This window comes from Megascapheus bottae, chromosome 16 (genome assembly GCF_031878675.1).
Source record: "Megascapheus bottae isolate mThoBot1 chromosome 16, mThoBot2.hap1, whole genome shotgun sequence".
Lineage (NCBI taxonomy): Eukaryota > Metazoa > Chordata > Mammalia > Rodentia > Geomyidae > Megascapheus > Megascapheus bottae.
In genome coordinates this window covers 12,119,038-12,133,940 of record NC_143524.1, presented here as the reverse complement: position 1 = coordinate 12,133,940, position 14,903 = coordinate 12,119,038, and the positions used below count along the sequence as shown (strand labels likewise).

At 51.0% G+C, this 14,903-nt stretch overlaps 2 protein-coding genes across 2 annotated transcripts; one reads left to right on the top strand and one right to left on the bottom strand.

Moving 5' to 3' along the window:
* Positions 1-281: 281 nt before the first annotated feature.
* On the top strand, positions 282-2,766 carry Fam180b (family with sequence similarity 180 member B). The gene is given in 4 exon segments (XM_090349240.1): positions 282-378; positions 995-1,065; positions 1,275-1,631; positions 2,653-2,766. Coding segments are annotated over 4 exon segments (639 nt in total).
* C1qtnf4 (C1q and TNF related 4) lies at positions 2,764-7,268 on the bottom strand. Its single transcript, XM_090348901.1, has 2 exons — positions 6,888-7,268; positions 2,764-3,862 (listed from the first exon to the last, which is right to left on the bottom strand). Exon 2 carries the CDS (start codon positions 3,855-3,857, stop codon positions 2,886-2,888), a length of 972 nt encoding a protein of 323 aa, XP_090205027.1. The 5' UTR covers positions 3,858-3,862; positions 6,888-7,268; the 3' UTR covers positions 2,764-2,885.
* Positions 7,269-14,903: the final 7,635 nt, after the last annotated feature.

Sequence of the window (14,903 nt, the reverse complement as noted above, 5' to 3'; positions counted from 1 at the left end):
TGAGGACAGGTAGTATCATTCCCTTTGGAAGGGCCAAGCTAGAATGTTTGCTACCAAACACCATTTTTCTTACAAACTAAACATCCCACCCATCTGGACGTGAACAAGCTGCTACTACCAAAACCAGGGTGGAAGGAGCCCCTGGGAAGTGGAAGAAGCCACAGCCAGTGCTTCTCTTCAGCCCTGAAGACTGACGATTGGAACAGAACAGGGGAGCAGCCTGTGGTGGAAAGCTGTAGCTGTGGTATATGGCAGGCAGCTGAGGGAGCAGAGACTCAAGAATGTGGTACAGCATGGCCAGCACACTGAAGTTCCTGGTTTGCCTGGTGGTTGCCATTTATCTCCTCCAGTGGGTGATTGGGACACAGCACCCTGCAGGTACTGGGGCTTTGGACTGGATAAGAGCAAAGAAGGCCACTGGCTGATACCAGTTAGCTGAGTCTAGCTATCCTCACAAGGGCTGAGGATCTGTGGGTGATGTCTGCTGCAGTGAGTAAAGATGTAGACCCCAAAGGTATAAGTGAAGTCTATGAAGACTGCCCTGGGCACTCAAGGTCCAACCCAAGCTAATCATTCAAAGCAGGGTTCTTTGACCTACCACGGGCTTGGGATAAACAATTCAAGGGTCAGGAAACACCTCAGGGTATGAGATAGAAAAACACAAAGGACATTCTGCCTATTTAGTTCTGTGCCCACACAATCCACTACTGAGCAGCAGCAAGGAAAGGAGGCCCTTCCCAGAGTTACTCATCCTCTGAAAAGTCACTGGACTGTTCTAGGTCACTTCCTAGATTACTACTGGGGGACAGGGAGTCTTAGGACCTGTTGGCAAGGGCACGTACTGAGATGGTAGCCAGGCATGGGGTAGCACTCTGAGATCTGTCAGTGTGCACATGTGTACATATGGGGCCGGTGAGAATGCAAAAGATGGCATTCCTGCACTGGAAGAACTGGGAGTGTTCAGGCAAGCACTGATTCTGCTCTGCTGCCCCAGGGCAGCCTGCAGACCATGCAAGTGTGGGAGATGGCCTGAAGGAATCAGAGAACCCGGAAGTGATGTTTGAGGTCATTCTTCCCAACCTGGGACATGAGGGCAGGGGTGTCTGGAGGTCCCTTAACTTAGGGTTGGGAAGAGGTATGTTTCAGAGTAGGCTTGCTGGGGGTAGGGGAAATCTAGTATAGGTCTGTATGCTTATGTCTCCCCCATCCCCAGCTTATCCTCCTGGCCCTGCTCTCTAGACTCCAGCCACCACTTAAAATGGCTCCTTTTGCAGCTGCTGTGGTCTGGGCTGAAGCTGGATGTCATGGGGCAGCTGAGCCTCCAGGATGAGGAGTTAGTGTCCACACGTCCAGGCCACTGACTTGGGCTTCTTCTTTAGGACCATGTACCCAGAGACCTGGAGAGTGCTGAGCAGCAGCTGCAGCAGCTTCAGGACCTACGCAGGGGGCCTCCTCTTAGCCCTAGGGCCTTTGAACATCTGCTCCTCACCAGCCTGTCCTGCATCTACCGGCTCCATGCAGCTAATGAGATTGAAGAGAGCAGTCGCTAGGCCCAGGTCTTCACTCTCCTGGCTCAGGAAACACTCTGGGATCTGTGCAAGGGTTTCTGCCCCCAGGGCCAGCTCCCTTCAGTGTGGCCTTGAATGTATATCCTTGTCCACTTTTCCTTTCCCCTTTCACCTGCTATCACTCCCTCCCAGCTCTACCCTTCCAACCTCAGCCACACTCATACTAGACAGGGTCTCCATTTGGAGACCTACTCAGATTTCTGGGCTTGATTTATTATATCCCCTTCCGTGTTTGTTCCCTGACCTTAATAAGATGAAAGCCAGAGACTGGTATAGGCATCAGAACAAAAGGCAAAATTTGAGTGTTTTGTGCTCCAGTGGTCAGGTCTGAGAAGTGCATCTAAGGGATAATGAAGGAGAAGCTGTCTCAAGTTAAGTGGAAGTCAGCCTCTAAGTCCATCCTGTGGAACTACAGAAATGTGTTCAGCCTCCGATCTTAAGTTACTCATTTCAAGCCTGACTAATGGTCTGGGGTTCCAGGTCTGTGAGCTCTCCATTTGGGCTGGAAGTGGAGAATGGCCTTCTCGAGTTCTGTTCATTGGAAGAGTGGAGAGAAACAGGGGGGCAGAACATTACCTCTTTGGAGAGAGAAGCCAAAAATGTCTTTGGTTCCATCTCAACAAGCCTCAGAGGAAAGAGTTAGGCTAGGAGAGGACCACTCACCCAGAGTCGAGCTGAAGCAGGCTAGGAGAGGTCTAACTCTGATTCCCTATTGTGCTTCCCATAAATGCCCTGTTCTGACTTTCTGAGTCTGTGTTTTTCCTTCCATGTCAGATGACTTACTTACTTGAGCAAACCCCTCACACGATCCTGAGACAGCAGGAGGCAGGCAAGCAGGTATCAATCCCTCATCCTCTTTTCCCATTCACCCAGAAGAAAAAACGTGCCCTTTTCTTGAGTCCTACGCCCCAAGTGTGGTGGTGTGATCACGATGCCTCATGTTATAGAAAGGAATACCTTGGGCGCTGAGAATAAAGTCATAGGCCAATGGGGGTTCAGATTCAAGGGTGCACTGGACAGGGGAGACACAACATGGAGAGAGGAGGCCCTGATGTTTCCAACTCCTACCTCCTCACCCTCCCAGGACCCGATCCCTACCCTGGGTGCCCGTGGGCTGGCTGGCTGGCTGGCTGCAGTTAAGTTGTCCCACCCCACGGGCAAGGGCGTCGCAGTCAAGACAAGGGGACCCTCGGGCTGACCGGCATAGGCCCACTTTATTGGCAGAGTCTAGCTGCCCTGGGCAGGGCAGGCCGTCGGGCTGGCACCGGCTTGGCATGCACGTCCCGGGCCCTCCGGGGCTCCTCCGCGGCCCGGCGTTCAGAGCTCCGGCAAGCCGGCGGGAGAGAGGTCGGGGTACACCAGGAAGCCGGAGAAGGTGATGTACTTGCCGTGGTTGCTGTAGGCGCCGTAGCCGTCGTGGTCGTGGCTGAGCAGCCAGACGGCGTCGCCGCGCCTCAGCGGCAGCATCACGCTCTGGCTCTGCATCTCGCGGCGCCTCGACGCGCCGTCGTCGTAGATCATGGCCTGCACCTCGTCGCGGTTCTTCATCAGCTTCACCGACAGCGTCTTGCGGGGCAGTTTGCCCAGGGTGAAGGAGAAGAAGTAGGCGCCGGGCAGGCGGCAGCGGAACACGCCGGCCGTGGCGTCGAAGTCGCCGCCGATGTTGACGAGCTCGGTGTCGAAGGCCAGCGGCCGGTGACGCGGCCCGGGGCCCGCGTCGGAACCCACCAGACTGCGCGTGCGCGCCGCCGAGAAGGCGGACCGCGGCTCCGGGCGCGCGCGCGGCCCGTGCGCAGGCGCCTCGGCGTCCGCGTCGGCGTAGACCAGGTAGCCGCTGAAGGTGGCGCCGGGCGCGCCCAGCGCATACTGCGGCGAGCCGTGCAGCCGCAGCCACACCGTGTCGCCGTAGTCGAGCTGCAGCATGGCGCTCTGGCTGGCGGCGCGCCGCGACCCGGGCCGCCTTTGCTCATCGAAGGCCAGCGCCTGCACCTCATCGCGATTGCGCACCAGCATCACCGACAGGCTCTTGTGCGGGGCTTTGCCGGCCGTGAACGAGAAGAAGTAGGCGCCCGGCACGCGGCAGCGGAACTGCCCCGTGGCCGCGTCGAAGTCGCCGCCGATGTTCACGTAGACCTTGTCGAAGGTCACCGCCATTTCCGACGTGCCCTCCAGCGGGGTGGTGCGCGCGGCCGAGAAGGCTGACCGCAGCTCCGAGGCGTCCGGGCCTGCAGCCGGGCCCAGGGCCCAGCAGGCCGCGGGGCTCAGCAGCCCCAGCAGGAGCAGCAGCATGGCGTCTAGGAGGGGAGAAGAGGGCAAGGAGACGAGGGTTGGACCGACCGGGGCAGCCTCCCAATCCCCAGTCCCCGAAACGGGGGGACGTGGGTCCTTGTCCGCGAGCCCTGTCCTTGACCCACAGTTTAGGCTCTTGCACGAGGTCAGTGCTTTTCAAACTTGAGGGTGCCTCCGTCGAGGTCACCTGGCAGGCTGCTTACCACACGTGTAAGTCGGTCCCATCCCCAGAGTTGATTCTGCAGGTTCTTAGTGGAGCCTGAGCATCTGCATATCTTAACAGTGATGCTGAAGAATGCCACTGGCCACGAGACTCCACTTGCAGACTGTTTGGATTAGGCAAGAGATTTTCCAAACTTTTTTTTTTTTTTTGGCCAGTCCTGGGGCTTGAACTCAAGGCCTGGGCTCTTTTGCTCAAGGCTAGCACTCTATTCCTTGAGCCCACAGCTCCACTTCTAGTTTTCTGGTGAGAAAATTGGAGATAAAAAAAAATCTCATGGGAACAACCACCTAAAAAAGTCTCATGGAGTTTCCTGCCCAGGCTGGAAACCATGATCTTCAGATTTCAATCTCCTGAGTAGCTTAGAGGCGTGAGCCACCAGTGTCTGACTTTCTAGACCAGTTACTTAAGCTCTCTTGTGAATGGAGGAGAAGGCCTCATACAAGCTTATGGTAGGAATGCTCTGAGATAGCAGTGAAGAATGAACATGGTTTGTAAACAGCAGTGCTACCCAGATGTGCAGAAACTTCTGTTCCTGGCTGGCCAACGGAAAAGTGATTTAATCCCATTTTGGACTTATGGGGTATAGAGACTATAGGATTCCTATGCCTGAGAGCTTGGGAAGGCACTGCCTAACTCACAAGAGTCTTCAGTGGAAGGATTCCATTATTCTGTAAAGTAGGACACAGGCTTTGGGGCTTAAAATTGCAAGCATCTGAAGAGGCAAGGCAGGAAAGAGAGTGGAGGCAGCCTAGGAATGGAGCACCACTGGAAAAGGCTTGGAAGTTATATATGCATCTGGAGATGCTTGGGGCCTGCTGAGAAGAGTTGCCAGGGACAGCTGTGCTTCCAAACTAGGATGTGTCCTGAGCCAAGATGTTCACAAAAGGGTTGCTGGGAGCTGGGATTGAACCCACATCCTACTTGCCCAGCTGTTGAGGGAAAACATGGGGTGAAGGTACACTTCTAATTTTCCTGATAAAGACCTGGAGCTGCTAGTCAGGTGAACCACTGCTTCTTGGCTAATTCTCACAAAGGTGTGCTGTGAAGCTGGGCACGGTGGCTCAGGCCTGTAATCCTAGCTACTCAGGAGGCTGAGATCTGAGGATCAAGGTTCAAAGCCAGCCCAGGCACAAAAGGACCTGAGACTCTTATTTCGAGTTAACTTCTAGAAAACAGGGGCTTGGCTCAAGGGTAGGGCCATAGCTTTGAATTGAAGAGCTTAGGGACAATGCCCAGGCCAGAGTTCAAGCCCCATGACAAAAAAAAAAAGGTATGCTGTGAGTTTGGATATCCTTGAAGTAAGGTAAGGAGAGATGGAGTCCATCTCTAGTGGTAAAGACTACAGGCACCCAATCACACACACACATTCCCTCTCTCTCTCTCTCTCTCTCTCTCTCTCTCTCTCTCTCTCTCTCTCTCTCTCTCTCTCTCCCCCACCCCCCCTCTCCCCTTCCCTTTCTCACCTCTTTCTCTCTCCCTTCCTCTCCCTCTCCCTTCCCTCTGGGAATCAAGCATAGGATGTTGCACTTGCTAGGCAAGTGCTTTGCTACTGAGCCCAATTATCCCATTTTATACATAAGAAACTTGAGGCCCAAACAAAGGAGGTGCATTTTGGACCAAGGTCATCCACAGAACACAAAGATAAACCTTAAATTGAGGATTTATTTTTAACTCCAATGTATTTTTCCTTTCTACCACCCTTCCCTGCTCAACACAACTATCTGCAGATAACCTGTCAGCTGCCTCAGTTTCCCTTCTCAAAAAACCTGGGAAGAGACAGGGAAACAAGTAGGGGGATACAGGTGAAGGAACACAAGAGAGCAACCCAAACAAAAGCAAACAAACAAAAATCTTTCTAGCCTTTTGTCTTTTGAGATCCCGGAGGACAGCTTAGTCTTTGTCCACCCTGAGCTTTTTCTAGAGTGTCACCCCAGGGGCTCCCTGACCACTCCACCCCCAGCCTTCTGCCTGACACACTGGTTCACCCAGGGGTGCCAAAAGGTCTCTCCATGTGGAGCCTGGAGTTTAGCCTCATGGTAAAGTGCTTGCCTAGCATGCACGAAGACCAAGGTTCCATTCTTCAGTACCACATATATAGAAAAAAGCTGGAAGTGATGCTGAGGCTCAAGTGGTAGAGATCTAGTCTTGAGAAAGTTCAAGGACGGTGCTCAGGCCCTGAGTTCAAGGGCAAAAAAAATAAAAAAATAAAAAAAAAGGTCTCCCCACGTGCCCAGCCTCCATTTCACAAGCCACAGCACATCTGCCAAAGTCTTTGTTTGTGTCTGTCCTTCTCGGAGCAGGTCAGAGGAGGTGGGCTGTCCGGGGAGGGGGAGGCATGCGCCGGGAAGCAAATGGCCGTTCCTAGCTCTGTCCAGGTGAGGCTCAAAAATACCTTCAAAGAGAAAAACTGGGACAGAGCGCTGGGCAGAGCATGCGCCCAGGAACCAACAGAAGCAGCAGCAGTGGTGTCAGGCTGAGCCCCCTGCCCCCAGCCCCCATTCCCAGTTAACCCTTCTCTCAAGCCCGGGCCCCCCCAACCCATCTACCCTGAAAACCCCTCCAACCCTCCCGAGAAGCTAATCCCACTTCACGGAAGCCAGTCAATCCTGCCTTGTGAAAAAAAATGACACACATTCCCAGAAAGGGGCACCCCAAATGCTGTCTCCCCGAGACCATCCCTCCACCCATCCTTTCCAAGTGTCGTCTTTGTCAGGAAAAAAGGACCCAATCCCCTCGCGCGTCTGGCCACCCCCCGTCTGCAATAAAGGGGCGCCCCGGCGCCCCCGCCTCCTCGGGGCTGCCCTCACCTGGCTGGCGGCGGTCGGGTCGAGCTGAGTCGGAGCCGGCGATCGGGCTCGGGGCTCCGGGCTCCGGGCTCCGCGCTCGGGGCGCGCGCTGGCGCTGCGCACTGACCGCCCGCGCTGCGGCGGGGCCGGGCCTGCGGGGGTGGCGGGGGCTCGGGCGGCGGCCGGCGGGCGCGGGGACCCCGAGACCCGGTCCGGGAGACGCGAGAGAAAGGGAAGGACGGCGAAAGAGCGAGGCGGGCGAGCTGAGCGAGCCGACACGCGGAGGGCAGGGGAGAGGAGGAGAGGGGGAAAGGACCGCCAGGGAGGGGCGCACCGAGGAGGGGAGCCGGGCCCGGGGCGCCGCACCGAGCCTGCGCCGCCCAGCAAGCGGGGACCCTTCCTCACCGGTGACCTTGGCTTAGAGCTTCCCTCTCTGGATCTGGACAGCCGGCATCCTTCAGCCACGTCGGCAGATGGGGAAACTGAGGCCCGGGGCAGAGGCCACACTGGGGATGGTGGCCCAAGCACACCTACGGAGCAGCTTCCCGGCGGGTTTGGGGACACAAGACTGGGGTAGGACCCGGAGACTGGAGCCGCCTTCGGGCTGCGAGGACAATGGGAGGCAGATGTCCAGGCTGAGCAGCCCTGGGGAGAGGGTCTCAGGGCAGAGGATAAATGGGTCAATGTCACCAGCAAAAGGAGAAATGTAAATGTCCTAGACTTTCTTCCTCACCTCCGAGCCTGAAAATGCCCATGGTGCGTTAGAAAGGAAGACAAAGAAAGGTTGCAGATAGCAGGTCCTAGGGGTGGAATCCAATTTTCTACGAGAAAGGGCTGAGAAGGGCAGAAGGAGGATAGAAAAATTCCTTCATGACAGGGGCCTAGTGGTTCACGCCTGCCATCCTGGTTGCTCAGGAGGCTGAGATGTGAGGAGAATGGTTCAAAGCCAGACCAGGCAGGAAAGCCAGGGAGACCCTTATCTCCGGTTACCCATCAAAAGAAGCTGGAAATGGAGCTGTGGCTTGTGGCAAAACACTACTCTCTAGCAAAGAAGCTCAGGGACAGTGCTCAGTCCCTGAGTTCAAGCTCTAGGATTGATTGCACACACACACACACACACCCCACATACAAAGGAACATGGACACTCTGGAGTCCAGCAAGGCCACAGGTAGGGACCTTAACACTTCCACCTTAACACTTCCTGTGAGCTTTGATTCCCCTCATCTGGCTCTGAGGCTGTGTGTGTATTCTCCCACCACAGCCATAGAGGTGGTGACCTGCCTGGTATTCAGTGGATGCTCATTTAAATGGAAGGGAGCTTTTATAGGCTCTACTCTCAGCTGGCCAGGGGCAGCTGGCGTCCTGGTGGGCTTGGGGCTTCAGTTCCAGCCCCACCATAAATCCCATGTATGGGGGGCAGGGGATAGGGTCCTTAAATCACCTGCCTCCTTATGAAGCCCATGCTCTTGGGCTTTCCTTCTGGAATTCTCAAAACTTACCTGACTTGGAAGTACTGCTGTGGCTCAAGTGGTAGAGTGCTAGCTAGCCTTGAGCTGAAGAGCTCAGGGACAAAGCCTAGACTCAGAGTTCAAGCCTCACTACTGGAAAAAAGAAGAAAAAAGAAAACAACTTACTTGACTCCACTCCACTGAATCTAGGGTCAGTTCATCTTCTTGCAGGACTAATGACTGACTGGCTTGTGAAGTTCCTTCAGGGTGTTAGGAGTGAATGTGTGTGTGTGTGTGTGTGTGTGTGTGTGTGTGTGTGTGTGTGTGTGTGTGTGTGTTTCATGGGCTAGACCCATCTAGACCTGAAAAGGCTGAGGTCATGAGACAGGCAAATGGTGAAGGAACTGAATCCCAATTAAATGTTCTGGTAGCATTATGATGCTTACCTGAGTCTTAGAGAAGAAGTTTCAGCAGAAGAGTCAGGGTACAGGCAGAGAGGGGTGTTTGGAGCACACACCAGCTGAGGTGGCTTCAGGGACTGGGAAAGGGAAGAAGGCAGACAGAAAGGGACAGGAGAGAGATGATGCCAGGATCTGGTGGAGAGCCACCGATGGGTACCAGAGGGCAAGTTAGGAAGTGGTGGCAGCAGAGTTCACAGAAAAGAGCCCAGCCATGCTGTTCTGATTGTTCTTACTGTGAAGAACAAAAGCAATGTAAGCATCAGGTACTGTCATTAGCTGGACCTAATTTCTTTGGTGTCTTCCCTAAGATTGTTCCTGAGTGATTATGTGAGAGAGATTCCAGTCTTCAACCAGAGGTGGGTCAGTGCTGGAGGGGAAAGACTCCAGGTACCTGCTTAGGGTGGAATGCTGGACCTTGTGCAGGTCTGATATATGCTCTACTGCTGAGCTGCAGGCCTAGCCAGATGCATTATTTTCTTTCCTTTTTCTTTTCTTTCTTTTTTTTGGGGGTGGGGGCATCATGGGGCTTGAACTCTGGGCCTGGCCGCTCTCCCTGAGCTCTTCAGCTTGAGGCTACCACCCTACCCCTGGATCCACAGCCCTACTTTCTGTTTTCTAGTGACTGGAGATAAGAGTCTCATGTTTAGTGCCTGGGCTGGCTTTGAACTGTGATCCTTGGACCTCAGTCTCCTAGTAGCTAGGATTATAGGCGTGAGCCACCACGCCCGGCTCAGACATGTTATTTTTTTCCTCAATTTTTTTTTGTCTCATTTTCCTACCTCTCCCCTTTGTTTGGGGGATTACCTCTCAATTACTCACACCCAAATTCTTGTCTCAGGATCTGCTTTCAGGAGGAGCCAGACTACCACAGTAAATGTGTACCTGGCATTGTGTTAAATGCTTTCCACAGCTACCACTTTATTTAATTGTTTTTCAACATTTTAAAGTAGATGTTCAAGTATATGTAGCTACACCAGTTTTACAAATGAGGAATAAAAGAGGTTAATGCAGGTTAAAGATGTAATCCTAGGCCAGCACGAGGCTCTGCAGGCTCCCTCGCTCTGGGCCTTATTATTATTATTGCAAATGTAATTTTATTGTCATCATTAAGGTGTTTTACAGAGGGGTTATCATTCCACAAAAATGAAGGTAGGCACCACTGGCTCCTGCCTGTAATTCTAAATACATAGAAGGTTGAGATCTGACAATCTCAGTTCAAAGCCAGCCTTAGGCAGAAAAGTCTTATGTCCAATTAACCACCAAAAAGCCAGAAGGGGAGCTGTGGTGCAGATGGTAGAGAGCTAGCCTTGAGTGAAAAAGCTAAGGAACCAAGGCATTGAGTTCAAGCTCTAGTATCAGCACACACACATACACACACACACACACACTCACACACAGAACACACACAAAGTATGTGTAAAGAGACCAGTGCTAGGTGAGAAGCACAGTGGCTATGGAAGCATAAAAGGTAGTGACTCCAGTTGGGGTTGGCATATCAGAACAAGTAACACAAAGGAGGATATTCTCTCTTTTTTTTTTTTTTTTGCCAGTCCTGGGGCTTGAACTCAGGGCTTGAGCACTGTCCTTGGGCTTTTCTCAAGGCTAGAGCTCTACCACTTGAGCCACAGTACCACTCCTAGTCCTGATATTCTTTTTTTTTTTTTTTTTTTTGATGGGTCATGGGGCTTGAGCTCTGGGCATGGACGCTGTCCCTGAGCTTTTCAGTTCAAAGCTACTGCCCTAGCCCTGGGCCTAGACATTATCTCTGAGCTATTCAGCTCAAGGCTACTGCCCTACCCCTTGAGCCACAGTCCCACTTCCAGTTTTCTAGTGGTTAACTGGAGATAAAAAGCTCAAAGTCTTTAGTGCCCTGGCTGGCTTTGAATCGAGATCTTCAGATCTCAGCCTCTGGAGTAGCTAGGATTAGAGGCGTGAGCCACCATGCCCACTTTTCTTTTTGGCCAGTCCTGGGCTTGAGCTCAGGGCCTGAGCAGTATCTTTGGGTTTTCTCAAGGCTAGAGCTCTACCACTTGAGTCACAGCACCACTTTCGGCCTTTTGTATGTATGTATGTATGTATGTATGTATGTATGTATGTATGTATGTATGTATGTGGTATGGAGGAATCAAATTTGGGTCTTCATACAAGCTAGGCAAGTGCTCTACTACTAGGCCAAATTCCTGCCCCCCCCCACTTTTTTTTCAGTCATGGGGCTTGAACACAAGCCTGGGCTGTGTCCCTGAGCTTTTTCACTCAACGCTACCACTTTGAGCCACAGCTACATTTCCACTTTTCTGGTGGTTAATTGGAGCTAAGATTCTCACAGACTTTCCGGCCCAGACTGGCTTTGAACTGTGATCCTTAGATCTCAGGCTCTTGAGTAGCTGGGATCAGAGGTGAGAGCCACCGGCAAGGAAGGTATTTCTAATAGTGATGACGTTATAGTATGGAGTTAGAGGAACGAAGGGGTAAAGATGCAATTATTCAAGTTAAGAACAGGAAGCAGGGTGTGGAGGTGGCACAGATGGGGCTTTGTGGAAGCAACTGCGCTGGCCGCTCAGGAGATGTGGGTCTGAGATTAGAGCTATGGAGCAAGCACGGCTTCCCGGGGAGGGATTGGAGAGCTAAGGAACTTTTGTCTTGTAGCAGAGTTGTATTTTCCAGTGATTCTTAGACTGAGTTTGGCCGACATGCATTGTACATATAAACTGATTTGTTGAATTGAAGCCCCTTTGTACAACCATTTGACAATAATAAAAAATTATGCTTGAGGCGTGGAGTTACACATGTGGATGTATACACCTAAACATTGCTCTTTATACAGTGTATGAAAACAGATTCAGGAAATGCACTAAAATTGTTTTAAAAAGGAGGAGAGAAATTAGGAAAGAGTATTCAAGGGGGGGGTGTGAATTTGATCAAAGTACATTATGTGCATATGTAGAAATATGACAGTGCAACCCTTATGTTCAATTAATATATACTAATAAAAAGAGGAAAAACCTGAAAAAATTATCCTGATTTCAGAATAAAAGATAAAAGGTAAGAGTAGAGGGAAGATAGGGCACAGAAAGAGAGAGAAGGAGAGGGAGAGAGGAAGAGAGAGAGATTGAGAGGGGACAGGCTGCATCAACTCACAATTTAATTAGCTTCCTGCTTTGCCACAGGATTATAGGAGAATTAGCAGAGCTGAGAGTCTGGGGACCTTGCTGGGAGTTGAGGGGAAGTTAATGAGAAAGACAACAACATGCCCTGGGGAGAAATGAAAGAGGAAGAACTGTTAGCCAAGCAGAGATGCCGGCAGGAGAAACAGATGTCAGGGCTCCTGGCCCTGTCTCCCTGGTAGATGGCAGCTCTGCAGGGGAGCAGACACGTGGGCACTCCTGGGGCAGCCTCCTGCTCTGCTGCCCCCCAGGGCCCCATACCTCTGGACACCCAGCAAATCATCCTGGAAGGGATGGAGGTGTGAGGCAGGGAGTGAAGATCAAATGCCCAGCTCTCAGCCCTACCTGAACAGGACTCCAAGAGCCCAAGCCTTCTAGAAGCCAGGCTTGAGCCCCTTGGGTCCCTTCTACAAATAGAGGGGACTGTGACCTGCTCCTTTCCAGATGTGACAAACTGCATTTTCCAAACATTATCACTGGACCTCCCTCCCTCCCTCCTTGCTCTTACAAGTGTGACCTTGACACAAAATGGACTTAAGTCAAGTGATAAAAATGTGGCCAGGAGTGTGGCCTAGTGGTAAAGTGCTTGCCTAGCATGCACGAAGCCCTGGGTTCCATTCCTTGGTACCACATACACAGAAAAAGCTAGAAGTGAGGCAGTGGCTCAAATGGCAGAGTGCTAGCCTTGAGCAAAAAGTGTCCAAAGACAGTGCCAAGGCCCTGAGTTCAGGACTGGCAAAAAAAAAAAGTTGGGATTGGGAATGTGGCAGTAAAGTGCTTGCCTAGCATGCACAAAGCCTGGGTTCCATTCCTCAGCACCACATACACAACAACAAACAAAAAGAAGCGGTACTGTGGCTTAAGTGGCAGAGTGCTAGTTTTGAGCAAAAAGAAGCTCAGGAACAGTGTTCAGGCCCTGAGTTCAAGCCCCAGGACTGGCACAGAAAAATAAAAATAAAAATGAAATAAAAATATGGGCCTGGAGTTTAGTCTAGTGGTGGAGTGCTTGCCTAGCATGTACAAAAACCCAGATTCAATTCCTCGGTACTACATACATAGTCAGAAATGGTGCTATAGCTTAAGTGGTAGAGCTCTAGCCTTGAGGAAGCCCAAGGACAGTGTTCAGGCCCTAAGTTCAAGGCCCAGAACTGGCCAAAAAAAAAGATGTGGCTCACACCTATAGCTACTCAGAAGGCTGCGTTAAGAAGGAAAAGTCCTTGAGACTCTATCCCCAAATTAATTAGCAAAAAGCTGGGCTGGAGTTATTGCTCAAGTAGTAGAATGCCAGCTGTGTGGAAGGAAGCCAAGTAAATGAGTTCAAGTCCTGAGTTCAAGCCCCAGTTGGCAAAACCACCTCCACATCCAGAGATAGTAGATCAATTAAATAACTTTCATATATATATATATATATATATATATATATATATATATATATATATATATACATAGTCAGTTTATGGGGCTTGAACTCAGGGCCTGGGTATTGTCTCTCAGCTCTTTGGCTCAAGGCTAGCTCTCTACCACTTTAGGCCACAACTCCACTTCCGTTTCTTGAGTAGTTAAATGGAATATGAGTCTCACTAGGGACTTTTCTGCCCAGGTTGTCTATTCTCAGATCTCAGCCTCATAAGTAGCTAGGATTACAGAGTTGAGCCACTGGCACCTGGCTTATACACACAACAGTATGCTTCCTCTGCAAAAGAATGAGAAATCTCTTAGTATACTGGTTAAAAATAATCTTCAAGATTAGATAAATGAGAAAAAGCCCAATATGTCCAATATGCTACTATTTATTTGAACACAGAAAAACTGTGCTTATGTGTGCACAAAATTCTCTGGAAGGATCTACCAGAAACCATTCACCCTGATTGGCTCCCAGGAGACATTTTCCACTGTTTCCTCCCTTGGCACTCAAATTAGGTGGGCCAGGGAAAGTTGAGATCTCTCTCTCTCTCTCTCTCTTTTTTTTTTTTTTTGTCGTTGTTGTTGTGGGTCATGGGGCTTGAACTTGGCTTGGGGGTCTGGGCACCGTCCCTGAGCTCTTCAGCCCAAGGCTACCTTACCCTTGAGCCAAGCCCCGCTTCCTGTTTTCTAGTGATTAATTGGAAGTAAGAGTCTCTCAGTCTTTAGTCCCCAGGCTGGCTTTGAACTGCGATCCTCAGATCTCAACCTCCTGAATAGGATTACAAGTGTGAGCCACAGCACCAGGGTTAAGTTGCTATCTTTTTAAGCATCCACTCCATTCCTTCCACTTCCTGTTTGAGCTCAAATCAGATGCGAGCTCTCAGCCTGCTTCACAAGCACCACCAATAAGCCCTGCCTCCTCCATTCTGAGATCCTGCAGCCACTTAAAACAATCCAAATACAGCTCTTTCCACTTCCTTTAAATTTCATCTTGCTGGATTCCGCCTACTGTTTCAATTGATTTTGGAAATTTGGTTCTGATATCCAAATATTAGCTTTGTCTCTCAACAATGGCATTATATGCCAACAGTGTGAGTGCGGTGCCATGGACTAGAAAAGTGACCAAGCCTAGTTGCACAGAGGAAGAGCTTCTTGCCAGATCTGACCAGGTTGAAGGGCCACCAGAGGGGAAGGGGCTGTGAGCACCCACTGGCAGGGGGACGGGTGGAGGTCCCAGGGGGGGTGTAGGGAAGGGGATTGGGGGAGGGAAATTGGGAGAAAAACAAGGAAGGGGGTAACAATTTTCAACACCAAATGTACTCATTACCTTACATATGTAACTAACCCCTACCTATATCACCTTGACAATAAAACTGAATAATTAAAAAAACCCACTGGCAACCTCTGAAATTGCTGTTTTCTTAATCATTTCCTCCATTGTGAGACATTCAAAGTCTGGCTGGAAACAATGTTCCAAGAAATTTTCCTAGTCATCTTCCAAATAAGGAGATACATTACTGCTGGTATTCTGTGTGTATGTGTGCACGTGTATGTGTGTGC

What these genes read in the sequence shown, in the direction of transcription:
- C1qtnf4 (XM_090348901.1), bottom strand. Translation starts at nt 3,857, where the DNA reads ATGCTGCTGCTCCTGCTGGGGCTGCTGAGCCCCGCGGCCTGCTGGGCC.